Below are 15,602 nucleotides of genomic sequence, written 5' to 3'. Positions count from 1 at the left end.
CCCGCAGCGCCCGCCGGCCTCTGCCTGCCTCGGGCTGGCCTGCCGAGCCGGCTCCTGCTGGGCGTCCCGAGAGAGCCCTCATCGCAGGGCGAGCCTCAGCAGCCAGTCACCTCCGGAGCCAGGAGCACGCACACGGCTGCCCGTGAAGCTAGGCTTAACTCGGTGGCCAGAGCACCACCCAGGACCGTGGGGAAGCTTCTGGATGGCTCGGGTGACTTGGGGATGGTTTGGAGACTGAAAAGGAACTTGCTGGCGCCTGAGGATGGGGATTTTGGCTGTTTGAACATTTCCCAGTTTCCCTGCACCATTCCTCCTCTGGTCAGCCATTTGCTCAGCCAGGACATGAATAGTTGGGTGGCAGGCGAGGCCGAGAGTTCTCGTTTGTCCTTTGTGTTCCTTGGTAGGGTGTGTCTGTGCTCCAGGACTCAGCGCTGACATTGTAGAACAGCTTGCAGTTTACAGTTTACAAGAGTGCTTATCCAACATGCTGTCAGCGGAGGCAGGAGGGGCACACCTATTATTACCTCTTAGAAGTGAGGGCCCTGAGCCCGCAGGCCCGCAGGGCTCCCCTCGGGCTGACTACTAATGAGTAGCTCTGGACACACAACATCCCCTTTTACGCCACTGACCTGAGGGGGAGTGTTAACACGTGGTGATTAGAAAACCTTCCAAAAGTTCTACTTTGCCAGAAACAGTAAGTGAACATGGTAGAGATCTTTGGATACAGGACTATCTAATAAAAGCGCCATAAGTTTAAAAATCTGTTAAGGAAATTCTTTTTCAAAAAAGTCCATATTATAAACATTTGCCATTTTCCCTCCATTTCAACTTCCTCTTGTTACAGGGTGAGTTTGTGTTCATAATGGCAAGTGTGGAGTAACTGTCATGAAGCTAGTGTATGCCAGCACATCATACATCTTAACCCATTTTCCATGCCAGTCAGTCCTGAGTTACTCTGCCTCTGCCTGCTTTTCTGAAGTGCAGCCCCTGATCCTTATCACCCTTATTTCATAGCTGAGGAGTTGCAGCTCAGTGCTTAACTACTCAAAGTCACACAGCTGAGAGTGGCAGCTGCCAACACTGCACAGCCTATGAGCTGAATCCTTAATACCTCTGCACCTCCGGCACCCCAGCTGCAGAGATTTGTAAGGTGTCCAGACCTGGGACACACAAGGAGGCATCTCCGGTTTTTTCTTGTGAATTTTCTAAGGTGTTTTTGTCCTAGCCTTCTTGATGATTTGATGCAGTTTTTCAGGAGCACAGGCCAGGCAGTCTGCATGTGAGGATTAGTTCTTTCCCAATATGGACATGTGACTACTCCAAGATCTGTTAGTACGTACTGGCTGCCCCTTGCCATCAAGGGACATTTGTGTGGATGTCAGGTTTCTCACACTGACACACAGTCTGGTGCTTGATCTCAAACCAGTGGAGAAGCCATGAACAACAAAATCTGTATGAGTTGAATTTAGGGGAAGAAATGCTATTAAATAGTACACGTATTGTTTAAACAGGCACTTATTTAAAGCAGCACTGTAGAATCAGCTTTTAAAAGAAAAAGTTGAACAGGGGATGTGGTACCTACACTAAATAGAGAGAGCAGCACCAAAGGAGGCACAGGTCTCCTCAAGGGAAATCGAGCCTCGTGGAGCAGGAGTAGGAGGTTTTTGAAAGCTAGTATCAGAGAAGCTAGCGGAGAAGTGCTAAGGGGAAGCCACCCGGGGTGAAGAGCACCCTGGAATCTTTACAGCCTACCTTTGCTGTCACACGGGGAAGGTATACATAATGTGTGCATCCCAAAGAGTGACATTCCGCCTTTACTGTCAAATGGAAAAGGTGTACATATGTGTTTTTTAAAGTTCTCTTGTAAACACCTGGTAATTTTTGTTATATGTAAAGAAGTGTTGGCTCACATCTGTAATTCCAGCTACTCAGGAGGCTGAGATTTGGAGGAATGTGATTTGGAGCCAGGATTTAGAGACTTTATCTCTAAACAACAAAATTCACAGCTCCACATATGGCTCAATGGTACTTTGCCAGCGAAGCAAACATGAGGCCCTGAGCTCAAATTCTGGTACCAAGGGAAAAAAGAGTTGTGAAAAAAACATCCAAGGAAATCACCACAAAACATAAACGTTCTCATTACCTTTAATAACAAAGTGTGTGTGTGTGTGTGTGTGTGCGCGCGCGCGTGAGCGCGCGTGTGTTTGTGCCTGGTATCAGCTACCACTGAGTTGTGTCTCCAGCCCCAAATAGCTTTGTTATATGTGAGTTTTATTTTTTTAGACTGTCTCCTAATGTCTCTATTTCTTTAACAATCCCAAAAATTCACTATGACAGCTTATGCTGCATGAAACCTTATTTTAGAACATTATGCAGTTCTTGATCATCTCATATTTGTCCAGATATTAATGACTTCTTTGAGCAAGGCTTATCAGTCACATGGATGTTTTGTCAGTTATCTGTAGAGTCATAGGTTGTGTTCTTACTGCGATCCTTTCATACTAGTGACACCTGTCTCTCTCACACGCACTGGGCTCCTGTCCCACTACCCGGCTTGCTGATGAGAGACACCAGAGTGGGTAAGGAGCCGTGTTAGGAGAGGGACTGGCTCCACATTGCTATTACTTTACAGAGTGTTATGTTTGTTTCCAGTCAAATTTGTCAAGTAAGACTCTTAGCAATTCTTTTTGCTTACTGGCTCTTATAAACATGACGTTCCACATATACTTTCTATCCTGAAGAAGAAAGCCTTGCTGTAACCTTCCCGGCCTGTTGATGCTATTTTGGGGTATAACAGGTGGGTGACAGTTAGAGGGGAGAGCACGTGTTTGGCCAGGCTGAGAAGGAAGGGCCCTTTTATGGAACTGGCACACACTAAAACATGGGTGAAGTTGTTCCTTCTGTGCCCATTTAAGGCAGCAGTCTGGATTGGATCCTATGTATTTCTGGGATCGTGCAAATATGGAGGATAGTTCTGTTACTATCTTGTTTTATAAAAGCTGACAACTTAAGTTTTATAACATGAGAAACTGCCCTATAGAGAACTTTTCTTGCATTTGTGATTCTAAAGCCTAGTTTTAAGTGCCTGGGTGTGGGTATCTGTATGTATAGTTTGTGTGTGCGTGTGCGTGTGTGTGTGTGTGTGTGTGCGTGTGTGTGTGTGTGTGTATGATTGAAGGATGGTAGGGAAGTACTTAAAATTTGGCTTTATAGTTAGGCTTTTATTATATAGGTAAGATTTATGCCACAAACCTATGGGAACTTTCCCTCTAGATTTGGGGAAAGATATCAGCACTGTTGAATGTAGTGCTGGAGTACCTTTAGTCAGTACTATAAAGGAAAAATTATTTTATTGGGAAGAAACAACAATTGTCTTCTGACAATTATTTCTGATTGTCAGCCTAGAAAAACTAATAGAGTCAATGGAATGAACAATTAATTACAAATCAAATAAGTGTCTAAACAAAGTTTAATAAACTTGAAGTTCCTAATGATCTTTGAACTTGTAGATGCAGAGATGAAGGTTGAGGAAGATGGCTCACACGCTGACCGTCTGCTTTTCCTCATTTGCACAGGGTCGAGGCTTTGAGGGAAGCAGCAACTGCAGTGGAGCAGGAGAAGGAAGTGCTTCTGGAGATGATTCACAGCATCCAGAACAGCCAGGACATGAGGCAGATCAGCGACGGTGAGAGCCAGCCCCCAGCGTGCTGTCGTGTTTGTGGAGAGGGAAAGAGAGCAGAACAGGTGCAGCTGTTGAATACCGCAGTCACTTGCCCCGGCCACTGGTCCAGCCTGGGCCCCACCCCCAGGTCATGACCAGGACAGCACCTACCAAGGCCATCTGGTTTACTCCCGCGTTCATTTTAGTGTCTTTATAAGCTATAGGATTGCAGGACAGGACAGGCATCAGTGGCTCACGCCTGTAATCCTAGCCACTCAGGAGGCTGAGATCTGAGGATCACAGTTCACAGCCAGCCCAGGCAAGAAAGTCCATCAGACTCTTATCTCCAATTAACCACCAGAAAACCGGAAGTGGTGCTGTGGTTCAAGTGGTAGAGCCCTTGCCTTGAACTGAAAAGCTGAGGGATGGACACCACCCAGGCCCAGAGTTCAAGCCCCACAACTGACCAAAAAAAAAAAAAAAGGACTGCCCGACATTTAAGAGTGAAGGCAAAAGGTGAGAGTTGAGGCAGAGAAAGAAAGACAAAAGGAGATGAGTTTCCACCTGACTTGGAGGAAAAGAAGAGTACCATTTTTATTTTATTTATTTATTTTTTTTGTCAGTAATGAGGCTTGAACTCTGGGCCTGGGTGCTGTCCCTCAGCTCTTCAGCTCAAGGCTAGTGCTCTACCACTTGAGCCACAGAACCACTTCTGGCTTTTTCTGCTTATGTGGAGCTGAGGAATCAAACCCAGGGCCTCGTTCATGCAAAGCAAGCGCTCTACCACTGAGCCACCTTCCCAGCCTCAAGAGCACCATTTTTGAACCAGGGGACCCATCGGGGCTATAGGGCTGCATTGTAGTCATGTTCCTTAGAGCATGGCTGCCAGGGCGAAGGGGTCACTGGCATTGCTCTCCTTGGCGCTGGACTTCCTGGTCGCCTGCTGGGGGAAGGGGCCACACACAGGCTTTGCTCTCTTGGCGCTGGGGTTCCTGGGCTCCCGCTGCCCTCCCCAGGATGGGAGTGGGTGGCGTGAATGATCAGTCTGACTCCAGACCACAACTGCTGCTCATCCAAAGGGGTCAGTCTGTCTCTTCACCGTCTTGGCTAAAAGCTGGGGATTTGGAAGCTGTGGGACAGGACAAGAAGGGGACTGCTGACTTCTTGTAGGTTGAGAAATGTTGGTAGAGCTCCATTGTGCAGCCTTGCTTCCTTCTGCTGGCCATGATCTCTGGACCTCTGGCCTACTCCACCCCTCTGGGCGGATGGAGTCAGTGCCTGCCACTGCTACTGGGCAGCCAGACTCTGGGCAGTGTGCTGCGGTGAGCTCTCATGTCCTTGTGTGGGACTTGTGATCACCACCTTTCCCAGCACAAGCCCTGCTGCGGCTCCCTGCGCCAGCCCCGAGCTGAGCCCACCTCCATCATGTCACTAGTGCAGAGCTGCCACTGCGTGCAGACACACAGACCTGTGTGGACACCTGCTTGGTGTCCACATGTAAAGATTATCCAGGAAAGGTGGCCTATAACCTTGCTCTTCCTGTAGGCTGTGTTCGCTTTAAACAATTCTGAGAAGTGCTTATAGACGACAAGTTTTGTCGTTAATGAACACCATGGTGTTCTTCTCATGTTAAGTCCATGTCTTCTACTGATGGTTCTTTTAAACCTTGATACATTTAGGGGAAAGAGAAGAATTAAATCTGACAGCAAACCGTTTGATGGGACGGACCCTCACTGTTGAAGTTTCAGTGGAGACAATTAGAAGTCCACAGCAGCAAGAGTCCCTCAAGCATGCCACGAGGATCATAGATGAGGTGGTCAGTAAGTTTCTGGATGACTTGGGAAGCGCCAGGAGTCATCTTGTGTCTCTCTACAGCGCATGTTCATCAGAGGTACCCCCTGGGCCTGTGGACCAGAAGTTTCAGTCCATAGTAATTGGCTGTGCTCTTGAAGATCAGAAGAAAATTAAGAGAAGATTAGAGACTCTGCTTAGAAATATCGAAAATTCTGATAAGTCCATCAAGCTATTAGAGCATTCTAAAGGAGCTGGCTCCAAAATGCTACAGCCAAATGAAGACAAATTCAATTAGTCTTTGAACTTAGAGGCATTTTGATATTGTCAAAATACTAAAGTACTACTGCAGGTGACAACTTGTTCTTTATGTTAGGCACAACCTCTTATTTGATGCCAATAGTTGTTTCAGATGAGGAAGATATTTTAACACCAAATATTTTGTGAGTATTAAACCCAGAAGGATTTTAATTATGCAGTTGTTAGATGGAATTGCCATGTACCAGAATCTAGCATTACATGTCACATGTCTTACTGTTCACATAGCATGTGGCAAAGTAGTACTTGGCCAGGGCAAGAGCACACTGCTCTTGTAAATAGTGCTTGTACTGTCTTTTCTGGACTGTGGCATATAGTTGACTAGAAACTCCTTGTCTTGAGCAACATACACATAGCAAAGAACTCATGCTTGCAAGATCAGAGGAATCACATAGAACATTTTCATGCATGCTGTCATTCAACTTTTATGTGCCTATGTTAAGTACTATTTTAAATGAAAGATTGGAAAATTAGTGATTGTATTTTTATATAAATGGAAGCAAATATGAGAAAATTACCTTCACTTTCACCATCATCAACAATTATGTACACTAAATCTCAAATGTATCATTTCTAAAAATTTTAGTGTGGTACCTTGCCTTTCTCCTCTTACCCTCCCCTCTTTAAACAAAGCCTGCTTGTTAGCTTCTGGATCTCCATTCTGCCTCTCCCTGGCTCATTTGCCCATTCCCCGCACACTGGACATTTGGAGTGTGGATCTCCATTTGTCTCTCCCTGGCTCATTTGCCCATTCCCCGCACACTGAACATTTGTTGGTTTGCCAGCTGTTGCTGTTACCACAACATGCTCTGTCCATAGAGCTTTATTCTTTGTTTTTGATCTTTATATAAATTCCCATTAATGGGTTTTTTAATTAGAGTATATATATTTTCATCTAACATTTTTAAATATTTTGTATAAAAGTATATCAACTTACAATGTCTTCAGTAATTAACACACATCCATTTCACTGATACTGTTCAAGCATTGGACATTTGACTTTTTCCTAACCCAGACATCTTGTTTTACTAACAAGGTTGACCCACACATTGCTCTTTTTACCTGTAATAAATGAAGCAACTATAGGACATCTAATGATGTTGATACACAACTACTTAAACCATTTCTCCACAACTGCTCTTGAGTATTTCTTTCTTAAAAACTTACTATAAAGCTGCTATAGAGGGTTTACCATTTCATAAATCAGGCAATGGGGACACTTTTTTTGGACAATGTCACCCCTTATTCTCTCCCAGTTTTTTCCACCTGTCCACCCCCACAAGTTGTATAGTTCATTTTCAACATGGTTTCTACTTCACTCATTTTTTTTGAGGGGGGGGGGTCATGGGGCTTGAACTCTGGGCTTGGGCGCTGTCCCTCAGCTCTTCAGCTCAAGGTGAGCACTCTACCACTTGAGCTACAGTGCCACTTCCAATTTTCTAGTGGTTTATTGGAAATAGGGGTCTCATGGTCTTTCCTGCCCGGGCTGGCTTTGAACTGTGATCCTCAGCCTCCTGAGTAGCTAGGATGACAGGCGTGAGCCACTGGCGCCCACTCTCACTCATTTCTTGTATTCATATTGAGAGAGAGGTAATAGCCTGGTTTTGTACATCTCTGGGCAGGGCAAGTGCTGCTGAGCTGGATTTACCATAGTGAAAACACTGCTGTGACTCATGACAGCTCTGCACCTCACAGGAGTTGATGCTCCCTGCGGCAGTTTCCTGGTTTGTCTGCAGACTCCAGCTTTGCTGCCACAAGGCTCCCTACCCAGTGAAGATGTTTTTATGTCCTCATTGTGAAAATTAAGGAGTGATTAATCCATTTCCTAGGTTCTCAGGTGTTCTCTGAGCAATGCCACCGTTCACATTCACCCAGTCAACCTGCCACTTTCCACCAATTCTGGCTCTATCTCCTTGACCTTTGTCTTCTCTGCCTTGTACAATGCAGTTGGGTTAGCAATCATTCATTTCTTTTCACAGACTTGAAGAGTGGTGATCCTCCATCTCCAAGGTCTCTGGTCTGCACTGCCTTTGCCCTCTGATCTTCCAGGGTGAGCCACATTATTGATGACTGATAATAAGAGCATTGAGGTGTAGGTTTTACCCATCCCAATTTCTGTGCACTTCCCGGACGGTAGCTGCACCTTTAGCACAGCCTTTCTGCCATCTCTTGGTAACTTACTTCCCGGGACTGTACTTCTAGGCAGGCTCTTCTTCCTTTATCTGCAGGGATAGGCTCTCTGTAGCAATAGCCAGCAAGAAGGACCCACTGAGAATCTGGCAAATCTCACCCAAATTCACCAACAGAGGCCACATTGAAAGTCCTATTTAAACTGTGACACATATATAAATAACCAGTGGTATTTTAATTTATGGACCTGACACACTGAAGTTCTCATAGGAGTGAGAAAGGGAAACATGGGCGTGATGAAGATGAGCAGCTGTGGCAAGGGCTTCCTGACAGTGCACCCACATGAACAGCCTTCTTTTGTAAATAAACACTAGCCAGGTGATTCTGTGCACAGGGATACAACATGGAGCACAGGCTCGGCCCTGTGCTGACGGCATTTGGTGTGGGACCTGCTCAGAATTCACCCTGAAGAGGCAGCCACATGCTGGAGATTTCTGCTCTACTGGAAACAGCAGAGCATCTTAACAAACTGAAAACTGTGACCTGGTTTAAACTAATAGACACATTGTACTTCTCAGATGGCTGTGGTACACGAGGTACATACATGATACACAGTGTGATAATTCCTTTGGAAGGCTAAGTGTTATACTACCTAAATACACAAAATAGGCAAAATTGCTGAGAATGTTGGGGGGAAATGTATTTTTCTCTGTGTCTCCTTACACAGGCATCAAAATGAAAATGGACAAAGCAAAAAACTGGAGTTAAGTGGCAGTATAGGCTGGATTCTAGCCCCACCCTTACCCGCAGAGACACTGTGCAGTCCTTAGCAGTACTTGTGAGGAAGCATGGAAGGTAGCACGTGCAGAGTGCTGAGTGTGATGCCTGACACAGAGGCGCCTGCTAAATGCAGCAGAACCAGACAGGACAAAAAGAACACGTATCTGCCGGCCACAAAGACCCAAGCGTCATCAAACAGTTTAGGAAACTGATCCATGTTTATGAAAGAATTTCTAGGGCATATTATTAAGTGTTAAGTGCACTAAATAACCAGCATCAATAAAATTAGCATGTTAGCATGCTAGATACAAATACCAAATAGTTTGATTAGTGTGTGTGTATATGTGTGCACACACCACCGTCAGGACTGCAGGTTGAACTCAGGGCCTAGAAGCTCTCCCTTAGCTTTTTCATTTATGGCTGACTGGTTCTCTTCCATTTGAGCCACACCTCCACACCTGGCTTTTTGCGAGTTGATTGGAAGTAAGTATCTCACAGACTCTCCTACCCTGGGTGCCTTGGAACTGCGCAACCCTCAGATTTCAGACTCTTGAGTAGCTAGGATTACAAGCATTAGTCACCGGTACCCAGCAGTTAATTTTTATTTTTTTAAATTTTTCTGTTGGGTCCAGTCGTGGGGCCTGAACTCTGGGCCTGGGCGCTGTCCCTCAGCTCTTCAGCTCAAGGCTAGCGCTCTACCACTTGAGCCACAGTGCCACTTCCTGCTTTTTTTCTTTTTGCTTATGTGGTACTGAGGAATCAAACCCAGGGCCTCATGCATGCAAGGCAAGCGCTCTACCACTGAGCTATCTTCCCAGCCCCAACCCAGCAGTTATTTTTAAAACCTATTATACTTTTCAAATTTTAGTTCTACATTGGTGATACACATTACACACAATCCTACCTTAAAATGCATTTATTTTTTGATTTGGAAATCATCTTCACTGAAATTTTAATCAAATAGTGTATTTTAAATTAAGCTTGAGGGCATAATTACAAGTGAATACAAGTGGCTTAGGTTTACAAAGGCATTATTAATAATAAAAATATAGAAGACTCAGGTTCTCATTTAATCCAAAATTTTCACTTTTAAAATTCCTTTTACCAATATCCTACCATAGACCCAGGGGTCTTCAAGAGAGAAGAAAGGAATGTGAGCTAGTAAACAGGTAAATCATCTGGTCACTAGAGCCTTGTGACCAGTGTATTAGTTCACTCTTGTTTCACTATATTCACATGTACAATAGATTTACAAGTTTTATGAGAAAACCTCTTATGTAGTCTGATATGCATACTTCCTGCTTGCTAAAGCAGACACAGCCGACCTACTGGTTGATGACGGTGCAGTATGGATGCTGTTGCCCTGATCCAGTACGCCGGTGGTCCAGTGAGGGCAGCAGTCCAGCAGGGTTCCAGGCTGGGTGCTCCAGCTGGGCATCAGGCTGAGGTCTTCAAACGAGACCTCAGCCCCTCAGGCAGAGATGGGTTCGCTTCACAAGTTCCCTGACCCCTGACCCCCCTCCCTGTGGCCCACAGTGGACAGTCACGTATCCTCTTTTGGTAGTTTTGACTGTACTTTGAGGTTCTACACGTCTGCTCAACTTTGGGCAGTGTTAAAAAACCTGATTCTGTTGGGCTGTATTGCTTTATTATGGGCTTTTTTGATATAGTATTTAATTCACAGACAGTGAGCATAGAAAGAAAGGAAACCTAGGGAACTCTGAGCTGTGGCAATTATTTCATAGGCATCTCTCTGCTAAAAAAGCAGTGATAGTACCAAGAAGACTAGACACAGATACACAACACCCTGTGCTCTTAAAAGACATTTTTCTTTAGCATCCAGTTTTATTCGAAATTATAAGGTTATTTTAATAGCTCAAGGGTCAGAAAGGAAAAAATAATTTGAATTTTGAAGGTTTTAGAATTTATTAAATTGAGAAACTAACATCATTTGTGGCTGATTTTCAGACCTACTTAATGACTGCGTAGGTGTGAAATATAGCGCAGTAAAAGTCCAAATGTGTAGCAAAGATCTCTTTAGTTTTTGTTAAATAAGAAAAAGATAAAAACCAGTCACATAAAATTATATTTCAATTTTTAAGGGAATTGCAATCATCATCAGGGATTACATTTTTATAGAAAAGTAGCACATACTTTTACTCACATACATTTAATCAATATGAAATAGGACATTATGTAACAAATGACTTTCCTGCTAACAAAGGCTGTTAGATTACTTCCCACAAAATACACTTTGTGCAGACGTTAAAGCGATTGTTTTTCAAGGGAGGAGGAAGCAGTGCCCCCCCGGAGGTGAGTCCCAGCCCTCATGCTCACCCCTTGCCAGCAGTGGGGATGGGAGCGTGTGGCAAAATAAACCTAGGTGGCGTTCGGGAACGGGGTGCCCTCAAAGCAAACGTGCACTGGACACCCAGGGCAACAGGAAAGGCCGCTCTGTCCTCAGCCTCACTCTGGGCAAGGAATAGTAAGAGGATGAAACATACCAGGAAAATACAAAAACACTCATATTTTAGTACAAAAATGTAAAATGACCTCATGACATTTTCCAAGAAAAAAATATTTTTGACATATTTTGAAGTCTTGTAAAAATGAGATGCTATCTGAAAAGCAGATCCACTACAAACAAAACCACCTGTACCAGACTTGAGTCAGTTTTGGAAGGCTGCTGTCCCAGGTCACATCGGTGTGTGTCAGACTGCTTCCTGTCCCTCCACTTTGACTAGCATCCAGCAGCAGGACAAGGGTGTCACTGCGGTGGCAGCGTGGCCACAGAGACGGTCTTGGACTATCATGTGATGGCAGCAGTTCCTGAGAGATCACTACGCAGACCAAAGGCTGTGGAAAGTCTTGTGGAAAAAAAACTATATCAAAATGTGTAAACTGAAGGGGATTTCAGCATTGCAAGGCATTATGAAATCCACAACTTGGATCAGGACTAAAGTTCATCTTTTGTGCACTTTTCAAAATGGCTGTGATAATTTTAAAGTCTCCAGATTGGATTCTGTCAGCAGCAAAAAGTGCCAGCCACATAATGCACTTTGCTAGGCTTCCTGTGCTAGGCGACCTCTGGCAGCTGGCTGACCGGTGTGGAAGCTCACGCTCACCTTGCTCACAGTGGGGACACACACACGGAAGCTCACGCTCACCTTGCTCACTGGGGACACACACACACACACACGGAAGCTCACGCTCACCTTGCTCACAGTGGGGACACACACACGGAAGCTCACGCTCACCTTGCTCACAGTGGGGACACACACACACGGAAGCTCACGCTCACCTTGCTCACTGGGGACACACACACACACACACACGGAAGCTCACGCTCACCTTGCTCACAGTGGGGACACACACACACACACGGAAGCTCACGCTCACCTTGCTCAAAGTGCAGACACACGGAAGCTCACGCTCACCTTGCTCACAGTGGGGACACACACACGGAAGCTCACGCTCACCTTGCTCACAGTGGGGACACACACACACACACAGCTGGCTGACAGGTGTGGAAGCTCATGCTCACCTTGCACACACACACACATACACACATGGTTCTTCAGCGAGGACCCCACGTAGAAGCTGCAGCATCTGTCTACCCTGTCAGAGAAGAGAACTGCTCTTAAGAGTTATCATAAACAATATGAATTCTGATAGTAAAGCACTTGTAAGAATTAGGTGATTTTTTTGGCACAAAGCATTTTTAAGTTCAAGCTCATTTTGCAAAATGTCTGTCTAGAATTTCTCATTCGAAAATAAAACAAGACACAAATGATTTCATGAATGAGTTAGAATCTAATTACCTTAAATACTGTACATGTTCTCAGTTTGCTCAGGACCAACTAGCGCATGCCTTCCTCTACCAATATTTAACGAAAACATTGCCAAAAACATACCAATGCCATCTGGCTAGACTCAGGGTTGCCTTTCAGTACTATGTTCTCCAAGTATTCACAATGAATACTGCTTTTCAGAAAAGGAAGATGACCAATTGCAGGAAAAGAATGCTTTTTCCTTAAAATCGGTTCCAATATAATTAGGCATTCATGTTTTCCAGCATTTAAAATTCAGCACAACCTGTTTGACATTTTATAGCATTAAAAAAAAATAAACAGGAGAAACTTTGTCTAACGTGGAAATATGAAAATAAGCCCACAGGGCAGTTTCCCACAGGTCCCACAGCACATTCTGAAGCCCTGCAGAGCAGAGCTTGGATCTCTAGCCTTCAGGAAGCCACTAGGCACAGAGGCTGCTGAGATGCCTGTGGAATAGGGCAGTGGTTGCCTGTGTCAACGTGCTTCATCCTGGCTCCTCCTACAACATCTTAGAGAATGCTACAGCTGCTAAAGGGATTTCGGGTTTTCTTGGTCCTTTGTTTGTTAGGTCTGAGATTGATGATGTCTCCGCCATTTAAGGTACTGGAATTCTGGCCCACGTGACTTCCTCCAGATGTATTAAAGACACCTGTATAAACAGGGAAAACAGATCAACTCTGAAACACACCAGGGTTACAGGTAGCATCATAATAACCATAAGATTTTGTTGTTGGTCATGAAGCTTGAACTCTGGGCCTGGGCGCTGTCTCTAGACTCTTCGGCTCAAGGCGAGTGCTCTACCGCTTGAGCCACAGCGCCACTTCCAGTTGTAACTCCATTCCACTTTCCCCAACCCTCCCCCACCCCCAGCCTCTGGCCACAGTCCCACTGCTTTGTGTCCTATTTGTGGGCTCTTCTTTTTGCAGAATATACCTGGGATTCATTCGTACCATAGAAGTTCCTTTGTAAGAAGTGTTTCACTGACTGTGCCATGTTCTGCATGTCCATTCATGTATCAACATACATTTCAGTACATTTCAAACTCATTTTTGCCTGATTTACTTTTTTCTTTCTTTTCATGGTACTGGGAGTTGAAATCGGGGCTTAGCACTTTAGGATTTTGTCATTCCTCTCCCCCACCCCAGGGAGGGTCTCCAAACTTCCTGGCTGGCGTTGCTATTTTATAGGCACAAGCCTTATTTTTAATAGTTACTACAAGACAAAGGTAGCAGCAAGTGCCTTTAATCCTAGATACTTAGGAGACTGAGAGAGACACTGAGTTCAAGTCCAGCCTGAGCAACATAGTGAAGACTCCATGTTCAAGAATGAACTGATGCACATGCTCTTTATGTTCAAAAGGGCACAGTAAAATCTCCTTTTCACCAAACTCCACGTCCACCCCACCTGACAATGTCCTCCTCTATGGCAGACACATTATACTTCTTCCTGAGGGTCTCCAGGGACTCTCTGCATATACAGGAAATGCACCTTTTTTGCCCTCCATTTTTTACTGAAATCGTGGGGTACTCTACACACTGGTCTGTGGAATCTACTTTGAATTTTGGCATCAATAAATGTGTTAATTACTTTGCCTATTTGCATCATATAACCACCTCAAAAATACTTGATTTATATAGACACAATAATATTTGTGATACTTTATTCTAATATTACATATGCAAAAGCTAGTAGTAATACAAAGTTTTCCTATTTAGTATAAAATAACATAAAAATGATCTATTGGTAAAAGTGACAGATAAAAGTACTAAAAACAGTACTAAAATCATATTTAAAAATTAATTGTAAATTATTATAATTGTTTTTGTTGGTTGTGGGGCCTCTACTCTGGGCCTGGGCGCTGTCCCTCAGCTCTTCAGCTCAAGGCTAGCGCTCTACCACTTGAGCCACAGCGCCACTTCTGGTTTTCTGGTGGTTTATTGGAGATTAAGAGTCTTACAGACTTTCCTTCCTGGGCTGGCTTTGAACCGTGATCCTCAGATCTTAGTCTCCTGAGTAGCTAGGATGACAGGCGTGAGCCACCGGCGCCCGGCTAATTACAAATTATTTGGATGGTGCTATTCACAAAATGTACTTTAATTTATGAACTGTCTACCAAACACCATACATGGAACCCTAGGCAGAGAGACTACAAGGATACAATGATGTCTAGGACCAAGTCTGTCCACACTGAATTTTACAATTTAACAAGTGTGAGACCATTCTATGTTAGGTTTATAGGTAGTACAAAGGAGGACCAATTATAGTTAATTCGTGCAACGAGAGACCCTAGGTGGAGAATGTGCAGTGGACCTCTGCCAGCCATGGACTGTGATTTCTGTTAGAAGAAAATATGAAAGGTTGTAGTTCAGTGGTAGAGTGTCAACATGCAAGTGTGACACCCCAAGTTCAAACTCAGTTCCTTCAGGAAAAGAAAGTATGGAGCTTGAGTCTTCCATTGGGTCTGAGAGAACACGAAGAATAAACACCCTGACACAGGCTGAGAGCATTCGTCTCCCACAGGTGCATGTGCACAAGTCAGTAAGCTTGCAGTGTGCTTGGAACCGGAAAACTGGTCATATGAAACAGTGGGGTGAGGATGCACACAGGACAAGACAGTCTTCCTACACTAGGTAAATGCTGGGTGAGGAGAAGCTTTGAGGACTGTAGCAAGACGAGAGCGTGGCCCAAGGAGACCAGAGCAGGCAGAAGCTTACTGCCCATGCTTTCTGCTCACAAGGCATCTGTGGTGTCTGTCGGCAGGACACATGCAGTAAAAGCCAGAACCGAGGAAGAGCCACATTAGCAGATGAGTGTGCTCGTGGTCACACAGTACGGGGGTGGGATGAAGATCAAGTCTTCCAGATAGCACTCTGGACTTAATGAAGGCTGGTGCACCCTTGTAGAGAGCTGCATTTACCATGCAAGAGAAAAGGCTGGCCACAGGGAGACGGGGACAAGTGCACAGAATAGCCTTCCTGAAGCTCCTCCAGGGAAGGAGGCCTCCGTAAAAGTACCCCTCTCTCCCTCCTCCCCTCTCCCCCTCTCTCCCTCCTCCCCTCTCCCCCTCTCTCCCTCCTCCTCTCTCCCTC

At 44.9% G+C, this 15,602-nt stretch overlaps 2 protein-coding genes across 2 annotated transcripts in view; one reads left to right on the top strand and one right to left on the bottom strand.

Annotated features, from left to right (window-relative positions):
• Positions 1-7,910, top strand: part of Bag2 (BCL2-associated athanogene 2) — a 9,794-nt gene extending 1,884 nt beyond the window's left edge. The window contains exons 2-4 of the mRNA XM_013019055.1: positions 3,576-3,685; positions 5,341-5,481; positions 7,750-7,910. Coding sequence (XP_012874509.1) covers positions 3,576-3,685; positions 5,341-5,481; positions 7,750-7,811 — 313 coding nt within the window. The 3' untranslated portion in view covers positions 7,812-7,910. The remainder of the gene's footprint in view (positions 1-3,575; positions 3,686-5,340; positions 5,482-7,749) is intronic.
• Positions 7,911-12,380: 4,470 nt separating this feature from the next.
• The window catches only part of Rab23 (RAB23, member RAS oncogene family), a 29,081-nt gene continuing 25,859 nt past the window's right edge, over positions 12,381-15,602 (bottom strand). Inside the window, exon 7 of the mRNA XM_013019273.1 lies at positions 12,381-13,162. Within this exon, the coding sequence (XP_012874727.1) occupies positions 13,023-13,162 (140 nt within the window). The 3' untranslated portion in view covers positions 12,381-13,022. The remainder of the gene's footprint in view (positions 13,163-15,602) is intronic.

The sequence above is a fragment of the Dipodomys ordii genome, unplaced genomic scaffold (assembly GCF_000151885.1).
Source record: "Dipodomys ordii isolate 6190 unplaced genomic scaffold, Dord_2.0 Scaffold44, whole genome shotgun sequence".
NCBI classification, from domain to species: Eukaryota; Metazoa; Chordata; class Mammalia; order Rodentia; family Heteromyidae; genus Dipodomys; species Dipodomys ordii.
The sequence above is the reverse complement of the archived record's forward strand: the minus strand, read 5'-3'. Positions and strand labels throughout refer to the sequence as shown.